Source organism: Parus major, chromosome 14 (genome assembly GCF_001522545.3).
Source record: "Parus major isolate Abel chromosome 14, Parus_major1.1, whole genome shotgun sequence".
Taxonomy (NCBI): Eukaryota; Metazoa; Chordata; class Aves; order Passeriformes; family Paridae; genus Parus; species Parus major.
The window spans coordinates 2,841,488-2,867,995 of record NC_031783.1 but is presented as its reverse complement, the minus strand read 5'-3'; the positions used below and the strand labels follow the sequence as shown (position 1 = coordinate 2,867,995).

General features: G+C 44.4%; 1 protein-coding gene across 18 annotated transcripts in view; it reads right to left on the bottom strand.

The window, feature by feature from the left end:
• Positions 1 to 26,508, bottom strand: part of NPRL3 (NPR3 like, GATOR1 complex subunit) — a 41,240-nt gene that overhangs the window by 9,925 nt on the left and 4,807 nt on the right. For 3 of the 18 annotated variants that reach the window (XR_004499376.1, XM_033517796.1, XM_033517792.1), the window contains exons 3-11: positions 24,800 to 24,838; positions 21,249 to 21,378; positions 18,042 to 18,116; positions 15,834 to 16,029; positions 14,967 to 15,048; positions 8,700 to 8,837; positions 7,836 to 7,992; positions 5,924 to 6,030; positions 4,628 to 4,757 (exon numbers count right to left, since the gene is read on the bottom strand). Coding sequence is in view for 17 of the 18 variants with exons in the window: in XM_033517796.1 (XP_033373687.1) it covers positions 4,628 to 4,757; positions 5,924 to 6,030; positions 7,836 to 7,992; positions 8,700 to 8,837; positions 14,967 to 15,048; positions 15,834 to 16,029; positions 18,042 to 18,116; positions 21,249 to 21,378; positions 24,800 to 24,838 (1,054 nt within the window). In the remaining variant the exon portion in view is untranslated. The other 15 variants (XM_015642683.3, XM_033517798.1, XM_033517799.1 and 12 more) reach the window with 15 other exon arrangements.

Here is a 26,508-nt window from a genome sequence, read left to right as displayed (position 1 = left end):
CATTTGTAAAACTCTTGAGACATGTGTTAAATTTCCTGCAAGGATTCTTTAAGGCTGTTTTCTTTCCCAGGCCTAAGATGTTAAGGATAACTGGGAGCAGCAACAGGGTCAGGAAAGGGAAGGGAAAACAGCAGCCTAGAAGCACTGAATCCCAGCTTGGTTCTCACTGTGTGAGGAGATAGTGAAAACACAGCTTGTTTTGCCTGCTGAAGCACACAAGCCTGGATTATCCAGTTATTTGATATAAATCCTCTTCAAGGTCTGACTGGAGAACTGAGGGCTGCCTTGGCTCAGGATGAGGACACCTTCAAAGCCACTGGGGTGCAGGGATGTTTGCTGAAATGTATTACCTTCCTTCAGCATTCAAACCATGGTGTTGCATGGAAAACACATAAGCTATGAAAACTTCTCCCTGTTTTACAGGAAACAGACTCTGAAAACTCTTACTGATGTAGGATGAAACATTTACTGTCTAATATTGCCATTTTAGTCATTAGGGAACAGCTCTGAATTCCCAGCTTAACCATTCCCTCCATTCAGGCCTAGCATGACATAGTCTTTTAACTTAGTGTGCTAAACCCCTGATTTTATACCCAGTCCAACTGAATATAAATGCATCTTAATCCCACTTCCCAACTTCTGCCAACAAAAGCTCCTGTGGCTCCTAATGCCTTCCAGCAGAGCAGCCCCATGTGCAGTGTGGCTCCCTGAAGACACAGCTGCCCATTCAGGGTGTGCAGGCAGCTCAGCTCCCCTCCCACTCCATCCCCTGACACATTTTCCTGCCTCATTTTCCATGAACCCTGCACAAAGCTCAGCACGTTTTCTGCAGGCAAAGGCAGGGGCTTCATCTCCCTGTGCCTGACTCCCAGCAGGATGGCCCAGACTGACTAAAACAAATGTGAAAAGTTAAACAGATTTTGTTCAGAAGCAGCAGCTGTCCTGCTTTCCCATATGGTTTTGGGTTTTTTTTTCCTGCAGTTATCCACATCCCATCAAGGGAGAATTAAAGAACCACAATAATAATGACAATGTGCGTTATGATAAAGGGGTGCAGGAAGGAAATGAGATGTCTAATTCACCTAGGAACACTCCTTACAGGTGAGAAGATCCCTTCTGCTAGTCCATGTCTGTTCAAGCCAGGGCAGAGAGGTGTTACAGCTTCTGAAGCAGATAAATTGGCTGAGGTTACAGTGCAGAGGAGGGGAAGCCACAAACATCATCCCTAACTCTTGGTTTGCAAAGCAACTTTGTGCAGAATAGCTGGGTAAAGAAATGTGATGCTGGACAAAGAAATCCTTATCCTGAACAGCAGGTCAAAGCCTTCTCCTGCACCAGCAGCAGTGCCTGGTACAGATCCTGCCAGTCAACATGTCCTGAAGGCTTTGGGTCACCAGGTGCTCCTGTGCTTTCCCAGGAGGTCTGGAAGGGGTGTGCAACCCACTGAGCAACCCCAGAGCTCCACCCCAGCGTGCCCTGCACTCACAGCAAGGCTGTGCCACTCGGGAGGAGAGCACAGGGCCACGAGCCAACAGCCACAGGCAGCAGAACAAGGACAGCTTCCTTGGGACTGGGGCAGAGGAGATGCAAACTGCTTCTTTTCCAGCAAAAACACCAAAAGGCAAGATGAGTTCCCTTTGGTGTGAACCCACAGGATGTCCCCACCCCGTGGCTGCACCCTGGTGAGATCCAGGACAAACCCAGGCACTGCAGCAAGTCCTGGTGACATTACAAGTCACTGTGGAGCTAAGGGACAAGTCACTGGGAAATGGGGAGAACAGCTTCTGCTTCCCTCACCCCCCAGGTGCACAAGCTCTGCAGACATCACCTTCCTCACTCTGTGCCAGCCCTGGAGCTCACTGCATCTCCCTGAGTGAATTCCACCTGCTAACCTGGCAGAAAACTTGTGCAGCTGAAACAAGTTAAATGAACAGAGTTGGGCTGGACGGGAGCCAGAGCCCTAGGAAAGGGAAGAGGGAAGGGAGGAAGGCTCCTGTGTGCACACACCTGGGAGGGGGAAGGAAAAGCAGAGCTCAACAGCACCGAGATCTCTTGAGGTCAGCAGAGCTGAGGGCATGGGCTCATCCTCACCCTGCTGCTGTTCCAGGCAATCCAAGGGAAACACAGAGAAAGGGAAGCAGCAGGGAGCACTGCAGGGATACCAAAATCTTCTCAACTGACAGATACACACTGACCAGGGTTCCACTGCAATACACTGCTCCTCATCTCAGGCAAGAAAAGAGATCAAAATGACAAAATCAAGAGTTTCAGTCCATGGCACAGGGCACAGCTGAGAGCCCTGGCAGGCCTGGCACACATCACTCACCTGACACCTCCTACCTACTGACAGGCAGACAGCAAAAGCAGAACACAGCCCTGCACTCCCAAGGCAGTCCTGTCCTTGCTCACATTGTTCATGTCTTGTACCAACCAAAAAATACCACAGCACACCAAGCAGAAAGATGAGTGTCACTTTGTTTTCTCATCTACCCAGAGGAATACAGGAATTCCACTTATGTAATGGTAATTGAACAAAAATAACTTGGTCTGCTTTCAAATCAAGCAATATTTTTATACAAAAAACAGGAAGGGCTCTGAGAGCTCTCCTGTTTCCTATGGTGGGCTTTATTAATGCCTTCTGTATTTTTTACCCATCCAGAATCACATGCCAAAAGCAGGGAGCCAGTCCCATGCTCGAGAGAAGAATGAAATGGGATGGATGCCCTGGATGCCATGAGGCCACAGCAGTTTCTGTAGAAGGTACACCTCCTCCCAGTCCTGACCCTCAGCACAGTGACCTCCAGGAGCACAGACAGTGCCCTCAGCCTGATGAAAAGCACGAGATAACTGGCAATCTTTAAAGCTAAAAAACCTCACATCCCCTCCTGTGCACACAAAGAACAAAACTACAGAGGGAAGTCCCACTTCGCTAATTTTTTTCAAAGGCAAAGCGAATACATTTTGACAATATTTACAGTTCAGAGTACAACATCTTTTATCACAGCAAAGCTTAACAAAAACCCACCCACATTTCATTAGATTAATTGTTGTATTGATTAGATCTCTGTGAACTACAACTGGAGCCTGACCACTTCAGGGCAAGGATTGGAGTCACTTCTCTTAAAAGACTAAAAAACCAAAAAATAATACAGGAAGTCCTACATAGGTAAATCAAAGTGGAAGAAAATGTACTGATACAAAAATACATAAAAATTTGCTCTAAACTCCCCTAAGAACTGTCACACTTTGCTTTATCAAAAAAAACCACAGCTTTTCACAGTATCACCCTTCATCCTTCCAATAAAGCTGAAAGGATGAGGAAAGCAAGCTGTGCTGCTGACCCTTAGGACCCCACCTCAGACAGGTGAACAGCAGGGGAAGGTTCACACTAAAAACACACTTTAGCACTCCGTCAGCTCTGGCAAGCATTTATTGCACCCTTGTTTCAAGGCATAACTGCAGCAGTAAGTGGCAGACTTTTATTTATGTATTTTTAACAAAAGTAGGACATCTGAGAACAACCAGAACTATTGAAGGAGAAGTATTAAGGCAAGTAATTAATTTTAAAAGGATTACTGAGAATGTCTCCTGAAGCTACTGCAGCTAGAATAAAATTAATGCTATGACTTCAGCTTCAATTTTCAGGACACTTATTTATCTGTAACTACAGTGGGGTCCTGCTCTTCCCCTGCCTCCCAAGGTGGCAGCTGACCAGTACATGCTACTGGCATTAGACCTACCTCATTAATTATCTTTATCTCTGACCATTATCTCTGCCAGCCTGTAATTACAGCTGTGCTGGAGTGCAAGGGGATGGTAATCTCTGTATCTGAGCAGGGGCTAAACCCATGGAGCCACCAAGGCACCCAAGTCTGAAGGCCAGAAACAAACACAAGAAACCAGGCAAAGAACTCTGCCTATGCTTCCTTTGCCACCCTGAGCCACAGTCAGAGGTCCAGGCTCTTCCATCTGGGAACAGAACAGTATCAGCCAGGAGACCTCAGGTTATTGAGCTCCTTCCTGTGTTCCACCAGTTCCCAGAAATGCCACAAGCCATGATCGATGCGCAAGCAGAACAGCTCACAAATCCCAAATCCATATTTTATTAACACAGATCTGAGCACTAAGAAGCTAATGCAGTGACACATGGACTTCTGCTGACCCCATGCTGAGCCTACTTCCTCCAAAAGCCTTTAAACAATTCCAGTTTTACAGCAAAACCAAGTGAACAGACAGATTGCTTTTAAAAATAGATTGTGAACTTGGAGCAGATGGAATAGAATAAAATCAAATGTGATTGTGAGGAATCCACAAACTTGATTCAGCCCTACCAACTAATGACAGTTTGGAACAGACCAAATGGAGTTTCAGTTTTCCCTACTACATCACTCCATGAAAAGAAACATTCTAACACTTCTTTTAGGAACACTCTAACATTCTAACACTTCTTTTGCCAGCACAGAGCATCCTCTCACCTTGAACATCCCCACAGCTTTTTGGCATAAGGACATGAAACAATAAATCATAAAGCTGGAAACACAGTAATTGGGAACTCATAAATGTGCAAGAGCAGGTTCCTGGCTGAGTGCTCCAGGAGCAGCAGAACAAGGAGCAGTGCCCAGCTCACCTCCTGCACAGGCGGCGCCAGAGGGTTCTTGAACTCAGACAGGGACACGGGGAGGGAGAACTTGGCCAGCATGGAGGGCAGGTTGTGACCTCGGAACTGACAGGAGAAGGCATCTGCCAGGGGAGAGTAACTGCAGGAGAGAGAAAAAGGCACAGATCAGCTCTCTAGTGCTGCTCAGGGTAACTCTGATCCAGTTCCCAAATGCAATATTCCCTGTGATCTAGAACACCCCTGAGCATAGTTGATGGCATGTTGTGTCCTGCAGAAGGCAGCCAGCAGCTCATCCACTTTCACCTCAGCCTTACATTCAGCTCCAGCATTTTATTCAAGGCATGGAGGGAATCCAGAGGAGAAAAATGGAAGCAATAAAAAGCCCAGACCTGTGCAGGCTCTGATCAAAGGGCCAGAGCTTGGGCAGGGCTGGGCAGGATGCACACACCACCTCTGAATGTGCCAACTGCAGCTGCAGAGATGTGGTTGTGCCCCCTCCCCGTGCTGACAGGACAAGAAACAGGACTGAGCACAAGTAAAGTAAATATCAGGAAAACTGTCTGCCTTAGCATTTCCATCTCCAAAGGTCTTCAAGAGCAGCACTGCCATATTTGACACAGGCACAGTTGTTGCTGAATGACCTCAAGGTCCCTTCCAGCCCTATTTTTATATTTCCATCACCAAAGTTTTGATTTAAAACTATTTTCCTATAACTGAGTTCCAACACAGAGTCTAAAAGCATCTCAAAATCCAACAGAGGAAGGTTTGCCAATCTTCAGCAGAGCAAAAATACCCACCCTGCCTCCACATCTTCCTTGCAGTGGTTCTGCCTGCTCTCCAAATGGCCATGCTGCCCTCTTGTCTGTGACAAGGCACACAGTATGGAATGCCAGCACATGAAACAACATAATGGCAACTTTTGCTACTTTTGATTCATTTCAGGTGCGCCAGCTACACAGAGAGCCCTACAAACCATTCATTTAACTTAATCATAAAGTATTTTGGTTTGTAAATGTTCCCATATTGGACATTCAGTGAGCAGGAGTACTAAAAATATTGACAGCAGCTCCACAGGGTAAATATTGCTCCCAGGGCCCTCACCACCACAGAGGAATATTGATCTGCCCTGCTGCTCCTCCCTGCCCACACTGGCTGTGCAAGTTCAGGCTCATGTAATGGTTTGTGTTTTGCACAGTCTCAACAAATTCATGAAGAAAGATCCCACTCTGTATCCAGTCAGGGAAGGAAAGTGCATCTGCACTCCTCAGCACTGTGCTGCCATCAACACCTTTTCCTTCTACTTACAGGCAGACACTGGCATTTGGAGAAAGCATGTAGACGTTGTTTTCACAAAGAGGATAAATAATAATTGCTTTGCCCCAGTAAACAAGATGTGCTGCAAGCTGGAAAACCTGTATTGAGAAAACAGGGGAAAATTAGGGGAGCAAAGTCAATATACAAACGCTCAGCAAGCGTTCCATACAACAACAAAAAGAGTCTTGTTTGAGCTGAAATGAAAGAAAAATGTTCCATCCTTTCACCCTGCCTTCAGAATAAATTCATGGTTTAATATAACATGTGGCAGATCAAAAAGCATTTGACAAGGTTATGAATTTCCAGAGATTCGCTTCACATTTCTAAGCAACTTAGTATTTCCTGTCTCAAAGGAATTCCTTCAAACTGTATCAATAAAAGTTTAGTTTCTTTTCATGCCCCCCCAACTTTTTTTTCTTATGCACAAAATACATTGTGTTATACATGAAAAATAAAATGTGTGAGAAATAAAACAAAAGAATCATGACAGAAACATAAAGGAAACCAACACTGCCTTTTTACTGCATAGAGGCATTTCAATATTGAGCTACACAAAGTATTTTAATATGTTAAACAAGTCAGTGGTTGCTAATGGCTCTGGAAAAGCCACATAAATAGTGTCTACAAGACATAAAATCCAGCCTGTATCATTAGATGCATTTAACTGTGCTTTTTTGTGGAGAGCAAAACTACAGAAGCAGTAGGGAATTTCCAGAGTTCATCCCATAGCCAAGTAACACCACAGAGCACTGCAGGCAGACATGGAGTTTTATTACAAAGCAGGACCTTTCCCTTGGAACAAGAGAATGCTCTGACCCATGAACATGTGATGATGAGCTGTGTTTCCCCTGTCACACAGAGCACAGGTTGTGTTCCTGGGTCTGCATCCACCCTTAGGAGCATGGAGTGGCTCTTCCTTCTCTGGGATCATCTCATAGAACCATCCCAAATCATCAGTCATCCACAGGGGTCTCTCAGTGGCCTCACAACTCACATGAGTGTCAGAGTCTCATCCTTTCCCTGACACAAACTTCTCTTTCCAAGGGCTCATCACATCACCTCCAGCAATTCAGATTTGAGAGCTGGTTGTCACTACTGGAAAGGCATTTGGAAAGAGCTGCTGGCTTGGGGACACTGGCTCAAAATCTTTGCCCAAGCCTAAACTAAATCTTCTTCCCATGACTGCCAAGTCTGAGCACTGATGGACTGAGGGAAATGGATGGGAAGGTTCTACAGGCATCCACAAGACTTTGGTAGAAAAGATCTTGGCAGCGTATTTGGCCATGGCAGCTGTAAACCTTCACTTGCATTTTGGGAGCTTCATTTGCATGTAGACATCAACATGGCAGGGCCAAGACAGGCCACTGTGGTGTCAGTCAGGAGTACAATTTGCTCTGGTTTTAGCTACCAAACAGGAGGCACAGAGAAGACAGAGCCACCGTCCTCACAGGCGGTGACACAGGCTCCTCACAGGAGGGACACAGGCTCAGGTCCTGAGGCAACATACACAAGAACAATGGGAAACTCCCACTAGAAATGAGGAAAGGTTTCATTCTGTGCTGGACCACAGAAGCTGTGGGAGGCACCCTTGGAAGTGCTCACAATTTGAAGAGAAGTTTTTGATCAGGCATTAATAGACCTGTCCTGAGCAGTGGTGATGATCAGAGACCCCCAGGATGGGGACTCCCATCCCAGACCAGATGTGGCTGCAGAGCTGCCCAGCACTGTCCCTGCAGCCCTGCCCTTTGTTTCCCCAGCCTTTCCCCAGGCTCCAGGGCTGGTACTTTGTCCCTTCTCTCTGCTCACACCGAGGGAGCTGCAGTGCTCCTGCCCCACAGAACCCACAGGAGAAAACACCTCGTGGTTGAAAAGGCTCTCAGCAGCTGCTGACAGCTCCCCATACCTGCAGCAATGCCAAGTCAGCATCCTGAGCCAGTTGCTGCAAATTCTTCACAGCAGAGGTAGTTTTAATTACTCTCACCAGGGCAGGAGAGCAGTCCAACGGGAGCTCATTAAGCAATGACTTCTCATCATTTAAAAGTAATAAGGCATGGTAAGGCCTGCAGAAAAATAGAATACATTTGCACAGTAAACTGCAGCTTCTCCTGAAGGCTTTGTTATTCCCACACCACGATACCTGGGGTCATCGTAATGGTAAAAAAAGAATTTCTAATATAATCCTTTTGCTCTAATTGGGTTCAAAATTAGCTTATTTTTATGTCACAGCATAAGACACTTCCTGTAAAAAGAAGACAGAGGGTTATATGGTAACTGGACACCCCAGTGACAAGGAAAAAAGGCTGCACTGTATTGGCACACAATTGAGAGCAAGTCTGAAAACTGCTCGTCTGTGTTACTGAAATACAAGATGGAACAGAAGAAAGGAAGAAAGCAGAAGTTAGTTAATTTTGCAGGTAAACAAACACAGGAAATAAGGACTTGGGCTCTCTTTCTTCCAAAAGCAGAATTACTTCTGGGTCAACAGATTAAAATGAACACACAATTCCTGGCTGCAAACAGTGCAAGCTACTCCTGCAGTACAACCACCTAAAGTGAACACCAAGGCTGTGGCTTCCCACCACCATGGATCCAGCACACCCCAGAGCCACAGCAGCAGCTCCAGGGAGTCCTGCCTGAGCCCAGGGCCCCCTCCTGCCCAGCCCAGCCACACCATCCCCCTGCCTGTGCCACCTCACACATCTGCAGCATCACCCTGGGAACAGAAGCAAGGACGAGCCACACTCTGAGGGGCAGAGCTTGCTCTTACCTGATGGATTTCAGACTTCTCTCAATTGCCTCTGGGGGGATGAAGTTGGTGGCAACATAGTGGATTTTGTGAGGAAGGCAGAAACTCACTTCCAGCCAGTTGTTGATGTGTAAACGAACCACCCCTGTCGTGCAGAGACTAAAACAGGAAGGCAATAAATGCATACAGCATTTACCCTGTATCACAAATGAAAACAGTGGTCCAGGTCACCCCTGCAGGGAAACCAGATCAGGACAGGAAAAGACTGAATACACCTGTCTGTCCCCAGGCTGGCTGAGGACCAGCTGACTCTTACCTGCAAGGGCCTCCTACACTTGGACTTACAGAGCACCATCCCCTGTAGCATTTTGAGGGAGATTTGAAACACTTCACCACTGACCTTCTATTCCCTCTGCTTTTAACATTGCAGCAGTGTCTCAAGTCAAAGAAGTTTATTCAAGATCTACTGCAAGGCAAAGGAAAATTCCCTAGGCCAAAGATGCAAAGGGAAAAGATGAACTGGGCAACTGTCTTCACCTCCAGTTTCCATCTTCCCCTCCAAGGGAGAAGAGGATGCCTGTACTGGGCAAGGGCTGTTCCAGGCAGCACATTTCCACAATAACAGCCTCCTTGGGCTCTGCTTAGGTTGTTTGTTTCCTTACAAACCTGTTCCTGCTTGTCACATGAAATCACAAACGTGCTTCTTACATGGTTTCTTCATTCTAGGAAACCACAGGGACTGAGCTAAGCCCTTAAGCTGACTCCAGACAACAGGACCAGAGTGGAAGTGATGGATGTCTCAGGAATAATGAAGACAATAAAGTCTGACCCTGGTGCTCAGCCTGAAAGCAACAATAAGCCTCTTTTACTGAAAAAAAACAGAAAAGCTGGAGATTAGAGCCAGGAACATTGTTCAGGTGCTTTTACAGAAGTCTGCAAATCTAGACAAGAGGTGCAATACACCTCAGGAGGGAACTATATTTACTTGAAATGGGTAAAGTACCATAAGGAGCTAAGCCAGCACCACCCTGCAAACCCTCACAATATTCCCATTCCATGGGCAGGGAATGCTGGCCTGGGAACAGCTGTGCTGGGAGGAAGCAGCAAGGCTCACCACACCTCTTCTTGAGTTAGGAACACATAACCTTGATGATCAATCTCAAGCAACAGCTAATCTTGGACACACTGAAAAACTGTATTTCTCAATGCCCTTCGATTTTAAACTTTTTTACCAGACAATACTTTTTGGCTTAAAATCAAATTTCAGAGTATGCACTCTGAAAAATTCCAGCCTGAATTTTAAATTCAAAGTGTGTTGAGACTCACAATTTGACTTTTGTGTCAATAACTGCCATGAATTTCCCCCTCTACACAAAACAGATTAAAAAACATGCCAGAAACAGGCTGGGACCAAATAAAAGTCTTGGAAAAGTCTTTATGCAGTGATTTAACCATTTATAACCAGCATCCAACTGCAGGTCACAAACTAACATGCTCTTTTTCAAGCTCATCTGGCTGGTGAAGAGGGTTTGGAGAGAGCTGAAATTCCAGTTTTAAACAAAAACATTGGGTAGCTTTGGCTGCTGGTGCAACTACTCACCAAACCACAACAGAGTGGTGAGGGAGCAAACTCCATCCCCTCCTGCCTCGTACATGATCAGACTCATTGGGGAACATCTCACTGCAGACAACACTTTTCAGAAGGTTCTGTTCTCAAACCTTGCATTGAACTCTGGAAAATGCTGATTTTTCAAGCTGCAAAGGGAGCAGATACTGTGTGTTTTCCTCTTTTTAAAAGGAACTGAGAGGGTGAATCCAGTGTCTCTCTGGTCCCCCCAGCTCTCATCTGCCCAGAGGCTCCCAGCCCTGAAGGAACATGCAAAGCACAAACACCTCTGGTTTAGTTCACTAAATGCTGCAGCTCCAGTAACACTGCTTATCCCACCACAAAACAACTGACAGATAAAGCTGGATTCCCTCAAAATACATCAGGGAAAAGGGCTGAAGCTGTGGTTATCCACATCATCTCCCAGGCCAAATCCCCCCAAGGAGAAACATGGCAATAAAGAAATGAGACAAGAAAATTCAGAGACCACCTGAAAGCTGGTGGGGTTGTAGAAACAGGTTACCCAAGAACAGCAGAGATACATGAAAGCATGAAATACTTGCAGGGACATTTTCCTGCAGAGTTTAACATTCAGAAAAAAATCCAGTTGGTTCCTTTCATTCTTTGGTCTAAGTGCACTAAGGCAAAAGCTTTAATTACATAATTATGCTCTCCACAGCATAATTTTGTCTACAGTGCACTATACAACAAGAGCCTAGAATTAAAGACAACAAGAAAACCAGATTTTCAGTTCTGATCTGGATCTTAATTTCATTCTTCTGCATTTGCATTCAGCTGTACAATTTCCAGCCTTCATTACAGCTTTATGCACACAATTCCTCTTTCACCTGCCCCTCCTTGGAAGGAAAATAATTTAAGTGCTTGTAATTTGACAAGGAACAAGCTACACCCTCCAGCAGCAATGCTTGCAACTGCCCTTAGCCAGACAGCAAGGTCAAATAATGTCCCCAATACAGACACAAAGATTCAGGCAATAGGATATTAAACCCTCCAAGACATTTTATTCCATAAAAACTTAAGTTTCAACACCCTTTTTTTCTTACTCTCTGGTTTGATAACACCTGGTGAGCGATCTGAGGGATACATGGGCAAGGATCAGGATGATCAGATAACAGAGTTTAAAACTGAGACAGGGAGAGGCAAGCAGGAAAAAGCTGTTTAATGTCTCTCCATCATAAAGCCCATGAGACATCTCATGATACAAAAAGGAGCAAAGTTCAGAAGAAATAGAAAGAAACACAGAAAGTAGTTAAGCCATGGACCTCTTTATCAGAGGATGCTGTGGTTGTTAAATATTTGCTCTGGCTCACAGGATTGTGGGCTAATTCCGGGAAGTGAGATCAGCTGAAAGCTGCTGAATGTACAGAAACCCCTCCAGAGCTGCAGGAAGCTGGGCAATATTTTAGGGACTATCACTGCTCTTTTGCTCTGTTCTGCTGTGTCCTCAGCTGTGAGCTACTGCCCCAAAATGAGAGCCTGAACGTTTGGCAGTATCTCCCAGAACTGCAGCCTTTTCCATAATTATTGGCAAAACAAAGAAATCCCACTTCACATTTATAAAAGAGTTATGTACTTTTACATATACACACTTCATATCTCATCTGTCCTGTTTGTATCAGAAATGAACCCCATGTTTTCCAGTGTGGTGGAGGTGGGCTTGTAGCTTTGCAGTTTGTTTTTCCTACAGGTTGTGACTACTCAGAGCTTTGAAATGATTTCACATTTCCTTATAAAGGACAAAGGGCTATACTTTGACAAATAACTGTAGTTGGATTGTATTTTATAGCACAGCCACAGAAATCACATCTAATAATTCATTAAGTCTCACAGAATTATTCCCTGAGCTGCTGAGATGGGCTAAATCTACCACTAAGTTCAAGTCCCACTAGGGTAAAAAATAATTAGGCTCTTCTGTATTAAAAAGAAGAAACAAACAATCCAAACCTCCCCTAAAACCTCTCCATACTTTCACTTTTATTCCAATGCAAAGCTAAGAGAGGTTTGCTAGAACCAGACAGGCAGTTAATAAGTATCAAGCTCACATATAATCTGCAGCTGCAGATAAAACTATGTGAAAGCTTCTTAAAAGAGACACATATTGTAACAGCAGTAAGTTTTTCAGCACTGGAAGTCCTGAAAACTTTCTTGGGTCTAAAACCCATTGCTTTCTGTTCCATACCAATGCTTCAGCTTCAGGACTGAAATGAATGAAGACTCTCAACTTTCTGAATTAATCCAAAGGAAACATTCTCGTTCTCTCCATTAGAGACAAAATGTCCCAGGACTTGGATGCTGAAAGCCTCTGAGCTGTCTGAGTGCAATATCACTCCATTTCTAGTCAAGATGTGCTGGGTACTGATCCTGCCTTATGGAACACAGGCATCTCATTCAAAACCAAGGAACACTTTGAATGACAAAAATATTCCTCTACTTGTGGTTTTGCACAAACTAACCTGCTCAGGGACGTGTAGGGTCTTGCCTGAAATACCTCAGCACCATCTACAGGAAGCCAAGGGCTCAACAGCACCTCTGGAGCAACCCTGGAAATTGGGCTGGAATTGCAGAAATCAGCAGGCACTTGGAAATGCTGGTTGGAGCAAACCTCAAACAGAGAGCTGGGCTCCATCTGCAATTCAAAGTGCTCTCTCCACTCCAATGGCTGTTCTCCTACATCCACAGGCTATGCCAGAAGTCTCTGTAAATTTAGAGCAGCACATTGTCACTGCATGCATCCGAAGGTTTACCCTTCCCAGCAGTCCTTTCTCCTTTAAAAGCAACTTTCCATCTTCCCTCTGAGGTCATTCACACTCCTCCACACTCTCTAGGTGGCCTAAATCCCTCTTGAAATGTGGTGTCCAAACTGGAGAAAATATTCCTTGCAGCAGAAGTTTTACAGCTGTGAGCAGGACTGATGCCTATCTTACAGACAAGACTTATTTTATGCATTCTTGTCTATCTCCTCTTTTTTGTAACCCCATGTCACTTATGACTAACCCTCACTTCACAGAAGACCACACAGACTTCACCCAGAGCTGCTACCACACAGGAACGATTAATTCATCCTGGACTTGCAGAAAAAATTGTATTTCTAGAACCCTTTTTCTACCTTACTAAAAAATAATTTTAAATCTATGCCTGCCTGGCAAAGTGCTGCAGCTCCTCTCAGTTGATCTGACTGCCAGTACAACAAGCATATTTCCTGTGCTCTCCTATGAAGTATTAATAGAAAAACCCTGCAGAACATCTTCTTATCACCCAACAACACTGTCAGCTCCTTTTCAAGTACCACTTTCCAACCAAGCACACAGGCACTTCAGATTTTTACCAATACCTTATTTCTTACATTTGCTTTTGACAGTGTCATACAAAAGTGTCAAAATCCAACTTGCACCACTTCTTCCCCACTCACAATGTCTAAATGAGGAAGAAACTGCCTTGTTTTACAGCTGGGGGCAGCACCAAAGTGTATTTCTCCATGGTCTGTCTATTCCTCCTTATCTCTGGGAAGGCTCATGTCAGCAGAGTCCACGAGCTCCGTGTTGCTACAGTCACAGCTAAATGCCACAAGATGTCACTGTGTCCCTAAAATATTTGGAAACACGATCAGGGTTTGCCCAGTCATAAATACATAGCCCTAGAGGAACAGAAAAATATAACTGCAATATTAGAATTACAGGCTGCATAAATACTGCCTTTCTTAAAAGTTTAGTACAGGTTTTGTGCAAGGTGTGTGGAGCTGTATACCACACTCCTTCAAACGAGATGAAATTCACAGCTCTTGAACACAAAGAGCACCTTAGCAGAAGTTTTCTGGTGCTCTTTGCAACCATTGTATTATTGAGGCTCCCAGTGCCTTACCTCACAGGGCTCTGATCCCCTTTGTACACGAGAAGCCACAACCCAGGGAGGATAAAGGGTTCCCTGAAGAACTCCAGCCTGATTCCCTGAATCCCTGACAAACACCCCAAGCAAGGGACACAGCAGCTTCCCTCTCACACAGAGGTTCTGTGTCCCTGTGTCCAGGCCCTTCCCCAAGCACATTTCCTGGCTGCAGGGTACCCTGGGCCTGAGGAGGCAGCACTGACAGGCACAGGCTCCTGCTCAAGTTCAACTCCAGCCCCACACTGCTTTGAAATCTTTGCCAGAACTTCTAATCCAGTCAAGAAACAGCATGCTACACTTTCCATTCTGCTGGAAGTCTCAGCATCTCATCCAAATTTGTGGTCCAGAGATGCACAAATGGGGCCAGGACAGTAGCTGACTTGTGATCAGTGCTCCTGCAGCACTTTCCCCTTAGCTGCAGGTTTAGAGCACTTCTCCAGTGCTGTGATATTCCTGTTATGACACTTGTCAGTTCTACAGTTCACTTGTTATTAATGCCCCTGAGCTAAGGAAGAAAAAAATAATTCTTAAAGCTGTGACAGACATCATCAGCTTTTAAGAACAAGATGCCAAAGACAGACCAAGGTAATGATTAGGGTAGCAGTTCTGCAAACATTTCACCTGACTGCCAGGCTCCACATTGCTCTACCTGGTTTAAAACCCAAATTCCAATGATTAACAGCATGAAGAAGTGGGTAATATCCTTAGGAACAAAGCCAAGGGGTTTCAGTGATAAATTCTCACAGCATTCTGTGAGCTAGGATTAAAATCCAACTTACCTGTCATATGTCTCTTTGAGATCTCTGGCCAGCTTGCACTTGGGTAGGATGTGATGAAAAGGTGACTGGGGCCCTTCTGTGGCTACAGAAAGATTCAAAACAAGAAAAGAAATAACTGACTTCAAAGAGTTTCCTCTTCACCCACTAGGTATCAACCTGTATCTTAGGACAGAATTTGTACCATTTTAATCTACAATTATCTTTCAAAGCTTTTACAATAATTCAAGTTACACATTAAGATAATAATAGTGAATTATTGCCAGCTTCTGCTAAACCTCAACTCAGTTAAGTACATGTAACCAAATTTGACAAGTGATGACTTTAAATGCTTTGTTTTTCTAGATGTTAGCTTTAATTTTTAATGCTTGCAGCAAGATGATGCATCACTGTCAAAGTTCACCTTAAACAGTGCATATTGTTACAGTACATTTTCCAAGTACAGTCTATATAAATGCTCTGCAACTGTTTGGTGGCCAAGTAACAGCATGTAAGACCAAAGTTTCCACAGAGGAGTCTGGTGACTCAGCAGACAGCATTAAAGCATGCAAAACTTGCCCTGGGTTGGGTGAAGCAGGCCACACAGGAGCTCTTCCATGTCAGCCTGACAGGGACAGGCAAACATGATAGCTCAGTGCACAGTCTCCAGGGATTGTGCTGAACTTAACTAGCAAAGAAGGCAGAGAAACTACTCCACCTCTGAAACTCACATCTCTGCATACAGACAGGGAACTTGGCTGAGGGAGAATGCAGGGAAAAGCTGTCAGAATGCTACAGAGCACCAAAAGTTGTTCACAGTGATCCCAGGCACAATCAGCACCTCCCTGAGGGAGTGCTCAGGTCAGAGCCACTGCTGCTGGAAGCACTCACTCTCTGACATGGCAGACACCTCGTCCTGGATGGCCAGGATGAGCTTGGCCTCGCGGGTGAGGTACTGGCAGCGGCGCTCCTCGTGCTGCAGGACGATGGCGATCCTGCGCGACAGGTTGTGCAGGCAGCTGATCACGGACGGGTCCGCGTTGGCCTGGGGGAACACGGGCAGACACTGAGCCACGGCCACGTGGAGCTACAGGGATGATGGGGAACAGGCAAATGGGTTTCCATTGACACCAAAAATCAGCCTCTTGACTGGAATAAGAACAGAATTTTCTCTACCCACAGCCAAGCAGAAGCTCAGCAATGTCCAAACGTAATCTGGATTTCTAAGCTTGTCTATGTGCATCAAAGGAATGCCACACCTGGAGCAGGATAACCCCATCTGGTTTGTTTTTCCAGTTGTTAATAGCCCTTTTACTAGAAGAGAGCAAAGACCTCAACTTCACACAGTGAGACAAGAAAGTGTCAAGCTATTTGAAAAGGCAGAATATCGCAAAGTTCAGGTTAAACTCACTGGCAGCACAGGGCTGCAGTGCTCTAACATGTCCCACTCTCTCCACATTGCCACACCGGTGCTTGTCCTGTGTACTGCCAAGGCAGTAACTGGGCAACAATTACCAGTTCATGACCAACATTCTCATCCCAAATCTGAATTAATTTGGATCTACTCTCCAAAAAAATTCACAAATATGGCTTATTACTGACACTGCATTTATGAAAGCCCCAGAAAGAAAGTGCTGGAAAAATCTATCACATCAGTACAGCTGCCAAGGGGGGTGGGGGGAATTCAGTAGCTCCAGCATGAGTCAGCAACTGCTTCATGTTTGTTAAGATATTTAAAGGAATTTAAAGTTCTGGCAAGTGACCACTTGGCAGAGAAACCAGCAAAGCGTGACTCATCAGTTTTTTGACTCCACTGTTCTTGCTGAGTCACGCCACGTCGGTAGCCCTGAAGCTCAAACACAGCAGGATCAGAGCTGATTATCACACTTGGGCCTTTGCCTGCTCTGTCTGCCCACTGCAGATGGGCACTCATCTTTATCTCTGAGGGCCTCCACCCACCTCCTGCACTGCACTACTCCATCCTAGGAAAAAATTTCCACTTGCTTCTTGCCCATTGCTTTCCAGAAACCTGACTGTTCCCTGTGAACTAAGAGAGTCTCATTTGGCAAATGGACTTGGTGCTGCATCACACACACAATTACATCAGTATCATCACATGGCTGAAGGGCAAAGAAAGCAAGTTTTCCTAGAAACACCAGAAATTAGATTCCAGAAAAATGTGGGCTAGTCTTCACTGTGAATGAAAGAGCATTGGTTTCAACACTTCTGCTGCCACAGGGCTCAGTGTGCATCAATGTGTGTGTTTGCAGGTGCATCTGCACACATCTCCCTGCAAGCAAAGCACAGGGCTTTAACAATTCACCAAAACAACATCTCTTAACATGTGAAATCTAAAATCAACTCCTCCACTGCAAATTCAGCACTCCCTGACCCAGGAGTGTCCTAAAGCACCAGAACACTGGATTCCCAGCAGAGCTCTGTAAACAATTTCTTGCTTGATTTGGGTAATTGTCTTGTGTGAAATCTTGCTCCTCATCTCAGGACAAGCCATGCAGGCTGGGGCCATGTCCATGTCACCACTGCAAAGTCAGTAGTAAGAAATGTATTAGTGCTAAAAAGGAAAAAAAGTTCCTTTCACCAGCAGGGAGCTGGAGCTTTTTAAACCATGGCATTACAACCAGTCAAGCAAAAATCAACCATAAAGACTATTCCAGCTCCCTCTTTTATTTTTAAATGACCAGTGGACTGGGAAAAGAAAACCAGAGCTCAAAAACCAAGTAATGCTTGAACATAATGAAATTTCTAGGGCTTTATACACTTAATTAGCCAAGCCAGGATCCCTTAACACCAGCATCTCGTTAATAGAGGAAGCCTGAAAAAATTCCAGGCAGAAACTATGTGTTTGTTTCAGGTTTTTGCTGAGCATTGAAACCTCTTTATTCTTGTACCTTCTTCTCATTTAGCTGCTCAGCTGCTGCTCCCTGGCACTCTCCCTTTACAGTGACCTCACTGCTGAGAGGAGGCAGCTTTCAAACACTGGCCATTAATCATAGAACAAGCCTGGAGTGTGAGCCCACTGCATTCTCTCATGGATCCAAGGCACATCCCACTGTCAGATGGAATGGAGACAGTCCTTACCCTTAGTGCAAACACCACGTTGAACAGAATCATGGTGGGCATCTCTCTCTTTGGTGAGGGGTCAGTTTTGGATACCTGAAAAATATTTTTTAGAAAATCCCATTGGCTACTGTCAGTTGGAGACAGTAACAAAGGGAAAGTAATAAAAAAAAACAAAACATTAAAAAGCCCAAGTTAAATAACAAGCTGTGAAAAGAGAGCAGACAAACCAATTTATAACATCAAATATGACTTGCAAAAACTAGAACTATGATTTTGTGTTTTATTGGAGTGTCACAGTTACTCTATAACACTGCCTTTGCTGAGCAAGCTGTGAAGAATTAAACCAAAGCCTTTTGGTCACAAGCATGGAAATAAGTGTCAGTTAAGACAGCACTCTTACTTAGTGTCTTTCTTAATATATTTAGCATCATTAGGGGCCTTAGGTTTAAATCCTTTAGCACAGGTGTCAGATATGCTGTCAACAGAATTCCACAGATTTCTCATCTCAGGCCACACCTATTCCTTCCTTTCCTAAATTCCTGTAGCATCCTGTTACAAGCTGCTGCTTTTATAGACAAAATATGCTCTAGAACAGCAGTACTAAAATAAAAGGTTTGATTTTTCTCCCTTCCTGCAGGATTTCAAACACATTATCTAGCCTCTCTATCCTCTTTGTAGCAGAGAGCTCCATCTCTAAGGCAGATTCAAACTTTCCAGTGAGAAGAAACAGTTTAGACAAGCAAGTAGAATTTGCAGAGCAGAGGCCAGCTCCAAAGGGAGCACGTGTCACCACAAGATGGAGCACAAAATGCAGAGGAAATTCCCACCTCCCCTGCAGCTCCCTGCTCGACACCCACCCAATCCCAAGTGCAAACAGCTGGAACCTGCCAGCCCAAACAATAGTTGGTTTCTACCTAAAGCGTGTGCAGCACCTGAGCCAGGGCAAATACAGAGCAGCATCTGCCCTTCCCCACAGATTTCGAGCACCAGCAGGGCACTGCTTGGGACTGGACTCCAAAATCTGACTGCCTGCACTCAGGAATCTCAAAATGTAGAAAACTAAGAGGTGATAGGTGTTGTTTGGTTTTTCTTTTGTTCCCTAAAGTGAAAATGACATTCTGTCAGAAAGGCAGTGATGGGAGAGTGGTAAAAGCAGTTACTGTGTTTATCTGTTCTGGAGTTACAGGTTCCAGGATCCCTTGTGAAGTCTAAGGACTGATCCTGTCCCTTCCTTAAAATCAAAGAAACTACACCACCACTAACATCAGCTGGGATGCAGGCTAGATTTCATATTACCTCATGACCAGGAAAAAAGAAGACTGAGATGGAAAAGAAAATGCTGAAGGAATTTGAAGAATTCAGAACATTGCTACAGAAAAAAGCAATCTGGCACACAGGATTAAAAGTTTGTGCTCTTGTAACTCCTGAAGCTCATCGGAGTAAGAATTTGCTGAGCTGTCCTGTGGATTAATTTACTGCAGTATGAACTTTGAGGAAATGTAAAGCAGAGGCTGCTGGGTTACTCCAGACACTGCCTGAGCTCCATGGAAAAGCAGCTCCATCTGGCTTCCTCCTAACTGCAGGAAGGTCCCAAATTTAGACTGACACAAACCAGCAGAGATGGCTGCCACATCTAGAAGATTCTTGACTCTAGAAAGTTCTGGGGTGCCTCCTGGGGTGATAAGACACACTCAAAAAGAAGTTCCTTCTGAAGCAACAAAGGAAGTGTTTACAGCTCTTTATAACTTTATTTGCCAAGATGCAATTTTATTTAGAAGCGACATTTCATGCAATTAGGATTAAACTGACTGGAAAGAATGTACAATAATTAAGTGGTGAAAAAAATGCAAATACAAATTTTCAACCTCATTTACAGCACATTTAGGAAGTTGGGCCTTTCAGATGAGATTAGTAAAATAAAGGAAAATTATCTGAGGGAGAACAGACCACTGCTGTCAGAGCCTTGAGGGCACCAAAAGATCTTCATGTCCCTGGCCAGTCCCAGCTGGGTTCCCACACACACCCCCACCCCCAGCCACACAGCTGAGAGCCCCAGTTAAGCTCAACCCAGGGCCTGGAGCTGTGCCTGTCTCCAGGATGGACCCTTGGTCAAGTACATGCCACCCTTGTCCTGTCTCAGGTCCCAACACAGACCCTGGGCCTGGCTCACCATTTGCCCTGTCTGGGGCTGCTGATGGATTTGCACAGCTTGGGCACATCTGAATCCTGTCTTCCAAAACAGTTTAACCTTTTCAGGACTGAGTCTTGCTGGTCTTCCATGACATTTCCTGTAGACTCACAACTGAGTTCCCAAAGTAGCATCTTTTGATGCTTTAGGCCAGCTCCTTGCTGGGTTTAAAGCAGTCTGGTCCTCTAAATATCAAGAAGCAGTTACCAAAAAGCTGTTTCCACCTCTAATTATAGCTAGAAAGCAGGACAGAATTGGCAAGCAGACTTCTTTTTCCCCTGAAAAAAAGGAATGACTTAGCAAATTTGATGAAAAATGAGACCAAAGCAGTTCAGTGACAGGGATCAGTGTGGATTCAGAAATTACCAAAACCTAGTTTGTTCCTACAGTTGATCAGGAAGAAGGAATAGGATACAGACTATGAGGACACAGAGGCACATGAACTCTTTCCTGGATTTAAGCCAGGTGTTTTACATAGCCCAGGTAGAAAACTGCTCTCATTCTGAGCACCTAAAACACAGGCCATGGAAGAAGGTCTCAATGCAAACAGCAGCCTGTCTTGGTCCACAAGAAAGTCTTAGATCTCTTTCAACACCCTACATGTTCCATCTAAGTCTTGTGGATCATCTTCAGCCTCGGGAAAAGTTAAAAGCCAAACAAGGCTGACGCAGCTTTTAGCATTTGTGAAGGTTTTCAGTGGTGTTTTTTTAACTGCTACACTAATTAGAGGTGCTAAAAGCTAACTTGCAGTAACTAAAATAGTGAGAAACAGCTTTTTGAGCTGGAGTGCCCAATTTTAATTCTCTTTACTCACACTATTTCCCTACAGTAACCAGAAGAGTTTCTGTGATCACTGACAGCTCCCTCAGTTTGCCACTCACTCCATTAACACACAAGTAAGCAAAAGACAGCTTGGAGCATCAGGAAGTAAAACCAGGATCAAAAGCCAACATGCACATTCTGAATTCCAGGTTTCCCCACTAAAGGCAGGCAGTTTGTGAAGAATGCAGGTCCCCAGAGGGGATCTCATACTATACCTGCCCGAGAGCATGCTGGAGCAAGGTGGGATGGCCAACAAAGCGAACATTATCAATCTTCAATTCAAACTTTTTGCCACACATATCTGACTTGGTAGCCAAAATTGTTGCCAGGATGACATCTGAAAACCTTGAAGAGCAGAAACAGAAGTTATAACAGTTTTCAAAAAGCATCCCCCCAAAATATTCCTCCAAATACGGATATATTTAACTCCGAAGATTTTAAGGCGTTGTAAATTGTGACTAGATTGCTGTACCTGGAGTACCACCAATTATGGAAAATTAAGGACCCCTAAATTACATCCCTCAGATCATCACAATTATAAAACACGAAGCATTCACAACAAAGACTGCAGGGTCATGCTCATTTAATTACATGCTCAGCAAAATACATTGAAAAGATTAGATGCAGTTTGCTTAAATATAAAAACAGCTGGAGTTAGCCATTGTCTGGATTTAGCTGCAGGTTAATGAACTCACTAAGCAACTACATATTGACACAGCCTGTCACTCAAGCACAACAGAGATCTTTAAGCCACCCAGTATGGCAGAGGGGAAGGCAAGAAAGAGCTGATTCAATTAGAAGAAACACAACCAGTGCTTGTCCTTCCTTTCCCAAAGCTCATCAGTGACATTCCAAGTTCCTCACTTAACAGATCTCAACCTGTGCTCAGCAGACCACTGGCACCTTCCAAGAGCTGCCTGGCCTCACCTGGGCTTTCTCATTTGATAAATCACATTCATACAGGGCAGGCCCTTCCCAAAGCCAGCCATGGGGTTACTGAATTGCTCTGGACTGGTGGGGGCAAGGCAACAGCTGAGAGACAGGAGGGCAGGTCTCTAGAAGGGGTCTGCCCTGTGAAACACAGCCACTGCTGCAAAAACAACTAAAAATCCAGTGTGACAAGGGAGGATTTCCACAACTGCTCTCTCCGATGGCCTCACAACACTGGTCTGGTCTCCACCAACACTTGTTCTCCTCAAGGTGTCCCCTGGGACAGTGAAGCCCAAACCCACAGGGAAGAGAACCTCAGCTGTCAGAGTGTCCTTGTTGCTCTAGAACAGGAGCAGTGCGAGGCTTGTTATTAACAAGTCCTCTCCTCATCTGATTTCCCAGAGGTTCCTATTTAAGCAAATGAATTTCAAACCACTTTCTGACAAGAGTCGGTTTTTAAGAATGAAAATATTTATTTTGTTTTGTGTATTTACACCCAGGGATGTGTGTCCCTGCCAGACCACCCCCCCATAGCAGGCAGGTATCCCAGATAACCCAGTATCACTCAGAGAGGAGGGCAGGCATGGGTGTGTGCTGTGTTCACCTTATCTCTTGGCCACAAGTGAGCCCTCCATACCCAGAGAGGCAATTAATGTACCTTAGTCCTGCTTCCCTCTCAGTCATGGAGTACTACAGAAATTAATACAAATGCACTCAAGGACATGGGGAATTTCTTTTATTTACAAATACTGGAGATGAAGGACCACACAGGTCAAAACTGCCAGAGGCCCTGGTGCTTGTACAAACAGGTCACTCTGACCACAACACACTGCTTATGTTTGGTTTATGGAAGGAGCAGCTGTGTACAAATTTCCAAATCCATGACTGCTGTGCTCCAAACTCCAAGCTAATGGCAAGCAGAGACTAGCCAGAGACTCCTGAGGCCACTGAGCCCATGCTCCTCAGCCACTGGACTGCACAACTTGGGAAGGTTGGGGAGGAAAGGGCAAAGCAACCTGGAACAGGACCTGGACTGCCAGTCCCTGGAGATCACATTCAAAATAGGAAAAAAAGTCACCATGACAGCAGTGAGCTTCTCCTCCTCTTTTTGTCCTGTTCAGCTGCTTGTTAATAGGCTCCTCATGGAGCCAGGAAGATGGGAATAGCAGTGGATCCAAAAGGAGCATATGTTTTGGGGGGTGAAGGGAGAAGGAGGGCAAACTAGAAAATGTCGGCTTCCTAATAAGAAATTAGTTACCCTTCCCTCCTCCAGCCTTGGCAAAGGATACCTGGGAGCTGATAAACTGATCATTCTGATAACTTCCACAGGAATTACACCAGCAGATCCTTTAACAGATAAATGTGGTGCTAAAGGTAGGAATTTGGCAGTTTCCCAGGACAGCTCTTGACACCAACAGCCCCTGTCTGCCCTACCTTGCATGTGGCTTTCTGGGGAGGAAGAGATTAAAAGGCTGATTTTGGAAAGTCCTCAGAATCTTCTCACTAGCAGAAGTGACAGACATCCAGTACTTCTCTGTCTGGGAGAGTACTGGAATTGCAGCCAGAGGATATGATAAGGGACAGATAATCCTGACACAGGTGCACCTCCTATCACCATAGGCTCTCCCAAGAGTCACCTGGACTCCAGCCCCATTCTCCTCTGACTGCCTGGATTAATAGTTTTGCTGTCTGAGTTTTTTTAATCCCCAGTGCTCCACATAATTTTGACATTCCATAGGCTTCAGGACAATAGAGAATCAAGGAACAGCAGATGTGTTATTCCCATTACTTCAGTTTGTGACCTCAGCTTAGAAAGTAACTCTTTTACTGTAAATATTTCAGTACACATTTTCCCACCTCTGGGGTATGTTAAGATGACCTAAAAACACTGGCTTCTGAGAGCCCAAGAGTTTGTTAGAAGCAGATTAGCTTTTGCAGTTGGGCAGTAACCCTTCTCCTTTTATGAGATTACTCTGAGCATTGTGAATTCCAGGGGGAAGCAAACCTCTTCTGTACTAAGGAATTCAGCAGGCAGAAAGAATAAACAATAAACAAAAAGCTTTGATTTGTCCAAAATATTCTACCTCTTGTCTCCTGAGCACAACATAGCAACAGCACACTGAAGAGAAGGGGGGAAGTTTCAAACACTAACTCATTTCTTCCCCCAAGAATGGATCATGACTTTTTATATGCCACAGGAATTCAAAGCAAGGTTTTTATAAAGAATTTTTCTTTGAAGTAGTTTAGATCAGGATCTGAGTATGTAGGTGAGGCTTATGTGTTAAGCAGGGACTAGGGATGCATTGTTTTTTTTCCTTCTGGGGCCTGGAGTTAAGCACTTTCCCCTCTATGTGTGTAATCATCCCATTTAGCTGAGTGGGGCACCAAGAACAAGCAAGCACCCACAAACCTGGGTCCTCTAAAGAGCTCTCCATCATTACCCTGGGATTAAATAGTTTACTCACTGATCTGTACTTTCAAGTCATTTCTCCTCAGAAAACAATTTGATTTAGGGCTCATTGTTGGAATAACTACAATGCCAAGGCCATACTTGTTGCTTTCCCAGAGTCTCCCAGCTTTTCCCAATTCACAGATGGGACAGTGCCACACCCATTCTGGATTCCCTACAGGAAGCACAGAGATGTTAGTAGGACCTTGGTAATTATCCTGGCACAAACCTTTAGCAACACATTTCCTACAGACACTGTGATTTAGCATATAATTTTCTTATCATTCAGTGTAAAACAGAAACCAGAAACATAAGCACAATTAAAAGGATGGTGAGAAAAGAAAGCCATTCTAGACAAAAGTGATTGTTTAGAACATTTGGTCTTACCCTGAAACCAATTGCTCATCAGTTAGAGGACATTGGTCTCTGAAATGGGAACATGGCCATAAACACAAAACAAAACACAACAAAAGAAAATAAACGAGGCAAGTACACAAAATACAAAAGAAAAAAAAAGAGATAATATTAAAAACTAGGATGGACTATTGAGGGTTAAAGTCCTGTAAAGGAAATATAACTGTTGAGGAGAGTCAAAAGTTAATGGAAGGTGAATTCCAGGGATATACTGCAGGCTTTTTGACAACATGGAGAAAGCAGGCTAAGGTAATTTAGTCCTTGCACTAGCAGTGGCTGCTGCCATGTGTATTCCCACAGTACACAGCATTCATGGAGCTGATTTCCATGGCACTTCTACATTCATGCTTACCTTAAGTGAAACAGAAGAGGTTGCAGCCTGATTTAGAGCAGATTCTAAACCTCAGTTTCTTTCCTAGACTATTACTATCATTTCCACCAAAGAACCTCCCATGCAGCCCCAAATGACCCACAGCTCTTCCCACTTGGTTCTAGTGCTTCCATACCCACAAGACTTAGGAAAAGAGGATGCCAAGGGTTATTGTTGCAGGATTCTGTGAAGGGCCTGGCACACACAGCCACCACTGCTCCTGCAGGGATCCACACAGCAGGCACAAGGCTGGCCAGACTCATAGCACACACATTAAGTCCTTCTCTGTCCTGCTCCATGTCCTAGGCAACAAACACAGCTTAGGAAGTGGAGGCTGAAAAAGCTTCCAAGGCAAAGAATCCTAAACCCTTCTTTACAACAGGTGTACAGAGCAGGACTCTGTTAGCACTGGCACTCACTTTTGTATCAGAAGCACCTATTTCCATTTTAACAGTCAACTGCCACTTTTTCCCTCAAGATAAAAAAAGGCCTTGTTTCCTGAAACAACTTCATAAATGCACTGAAAAAATGAATCTGATAAAAGACTTATACTATCTCACAGGAGAAAGGGGAGACAAACTGAAAACCTCCAACAATTTCTTAATACAAAACACAGATTTCTGCCAGTCACATTGAAAAGAGAACCTAGAGAAACTAAATGACACACTACACAATGGGGTGATATTACAGGAAGGGTGTTTCAAGGAATGGGTGGATGAATGGAAAAGCACAGGCTTACAGAAAGGAAGCCTTTCAGAACAAATACAAGGAAGAACATTGGAGTCCAGTGAAAGAGGGACAGAGGAAACAAATGTTATCACAGGAGAACTACTGTTTGTTAGAAAGAGACATTCAAATCCTTGTTTGTCAGTAAATCGGGTTTTTTATAACAGAAAATTTGCTGAAATTCTTTCAGTCAATCAGCTCTGCTACTAAAAATGCAAAGTCTGCTGTAACATATGTTACTATATGTGCTTCCTCATTAGAATATTTGCTTGCTGGCTATACCACCTTCAGAAAAATTACCAAAAAAAACCCTATTTCAAACCAATTTAGCATAGCATTATCTTATGGCTTCAGAGGAGTAATTGCCTCATATTCTTTCAGGAGAAAGAAAAACAACTGGCAGGCATGTCCATAAACATTGGGAGGGGGTGTATTCCTGGTAGAAGATTCAGAAAATGAAGGATGTTTTTGAAAAGTGCAAATGATGAAAGGCTGAGAAGAAGCCAATGAAGAGAGACACTTGACAAGCAATTTGTTTTGACAGTGACAGTCTTCTGAATACCTTTTTGTTGCATGGCCATGATCA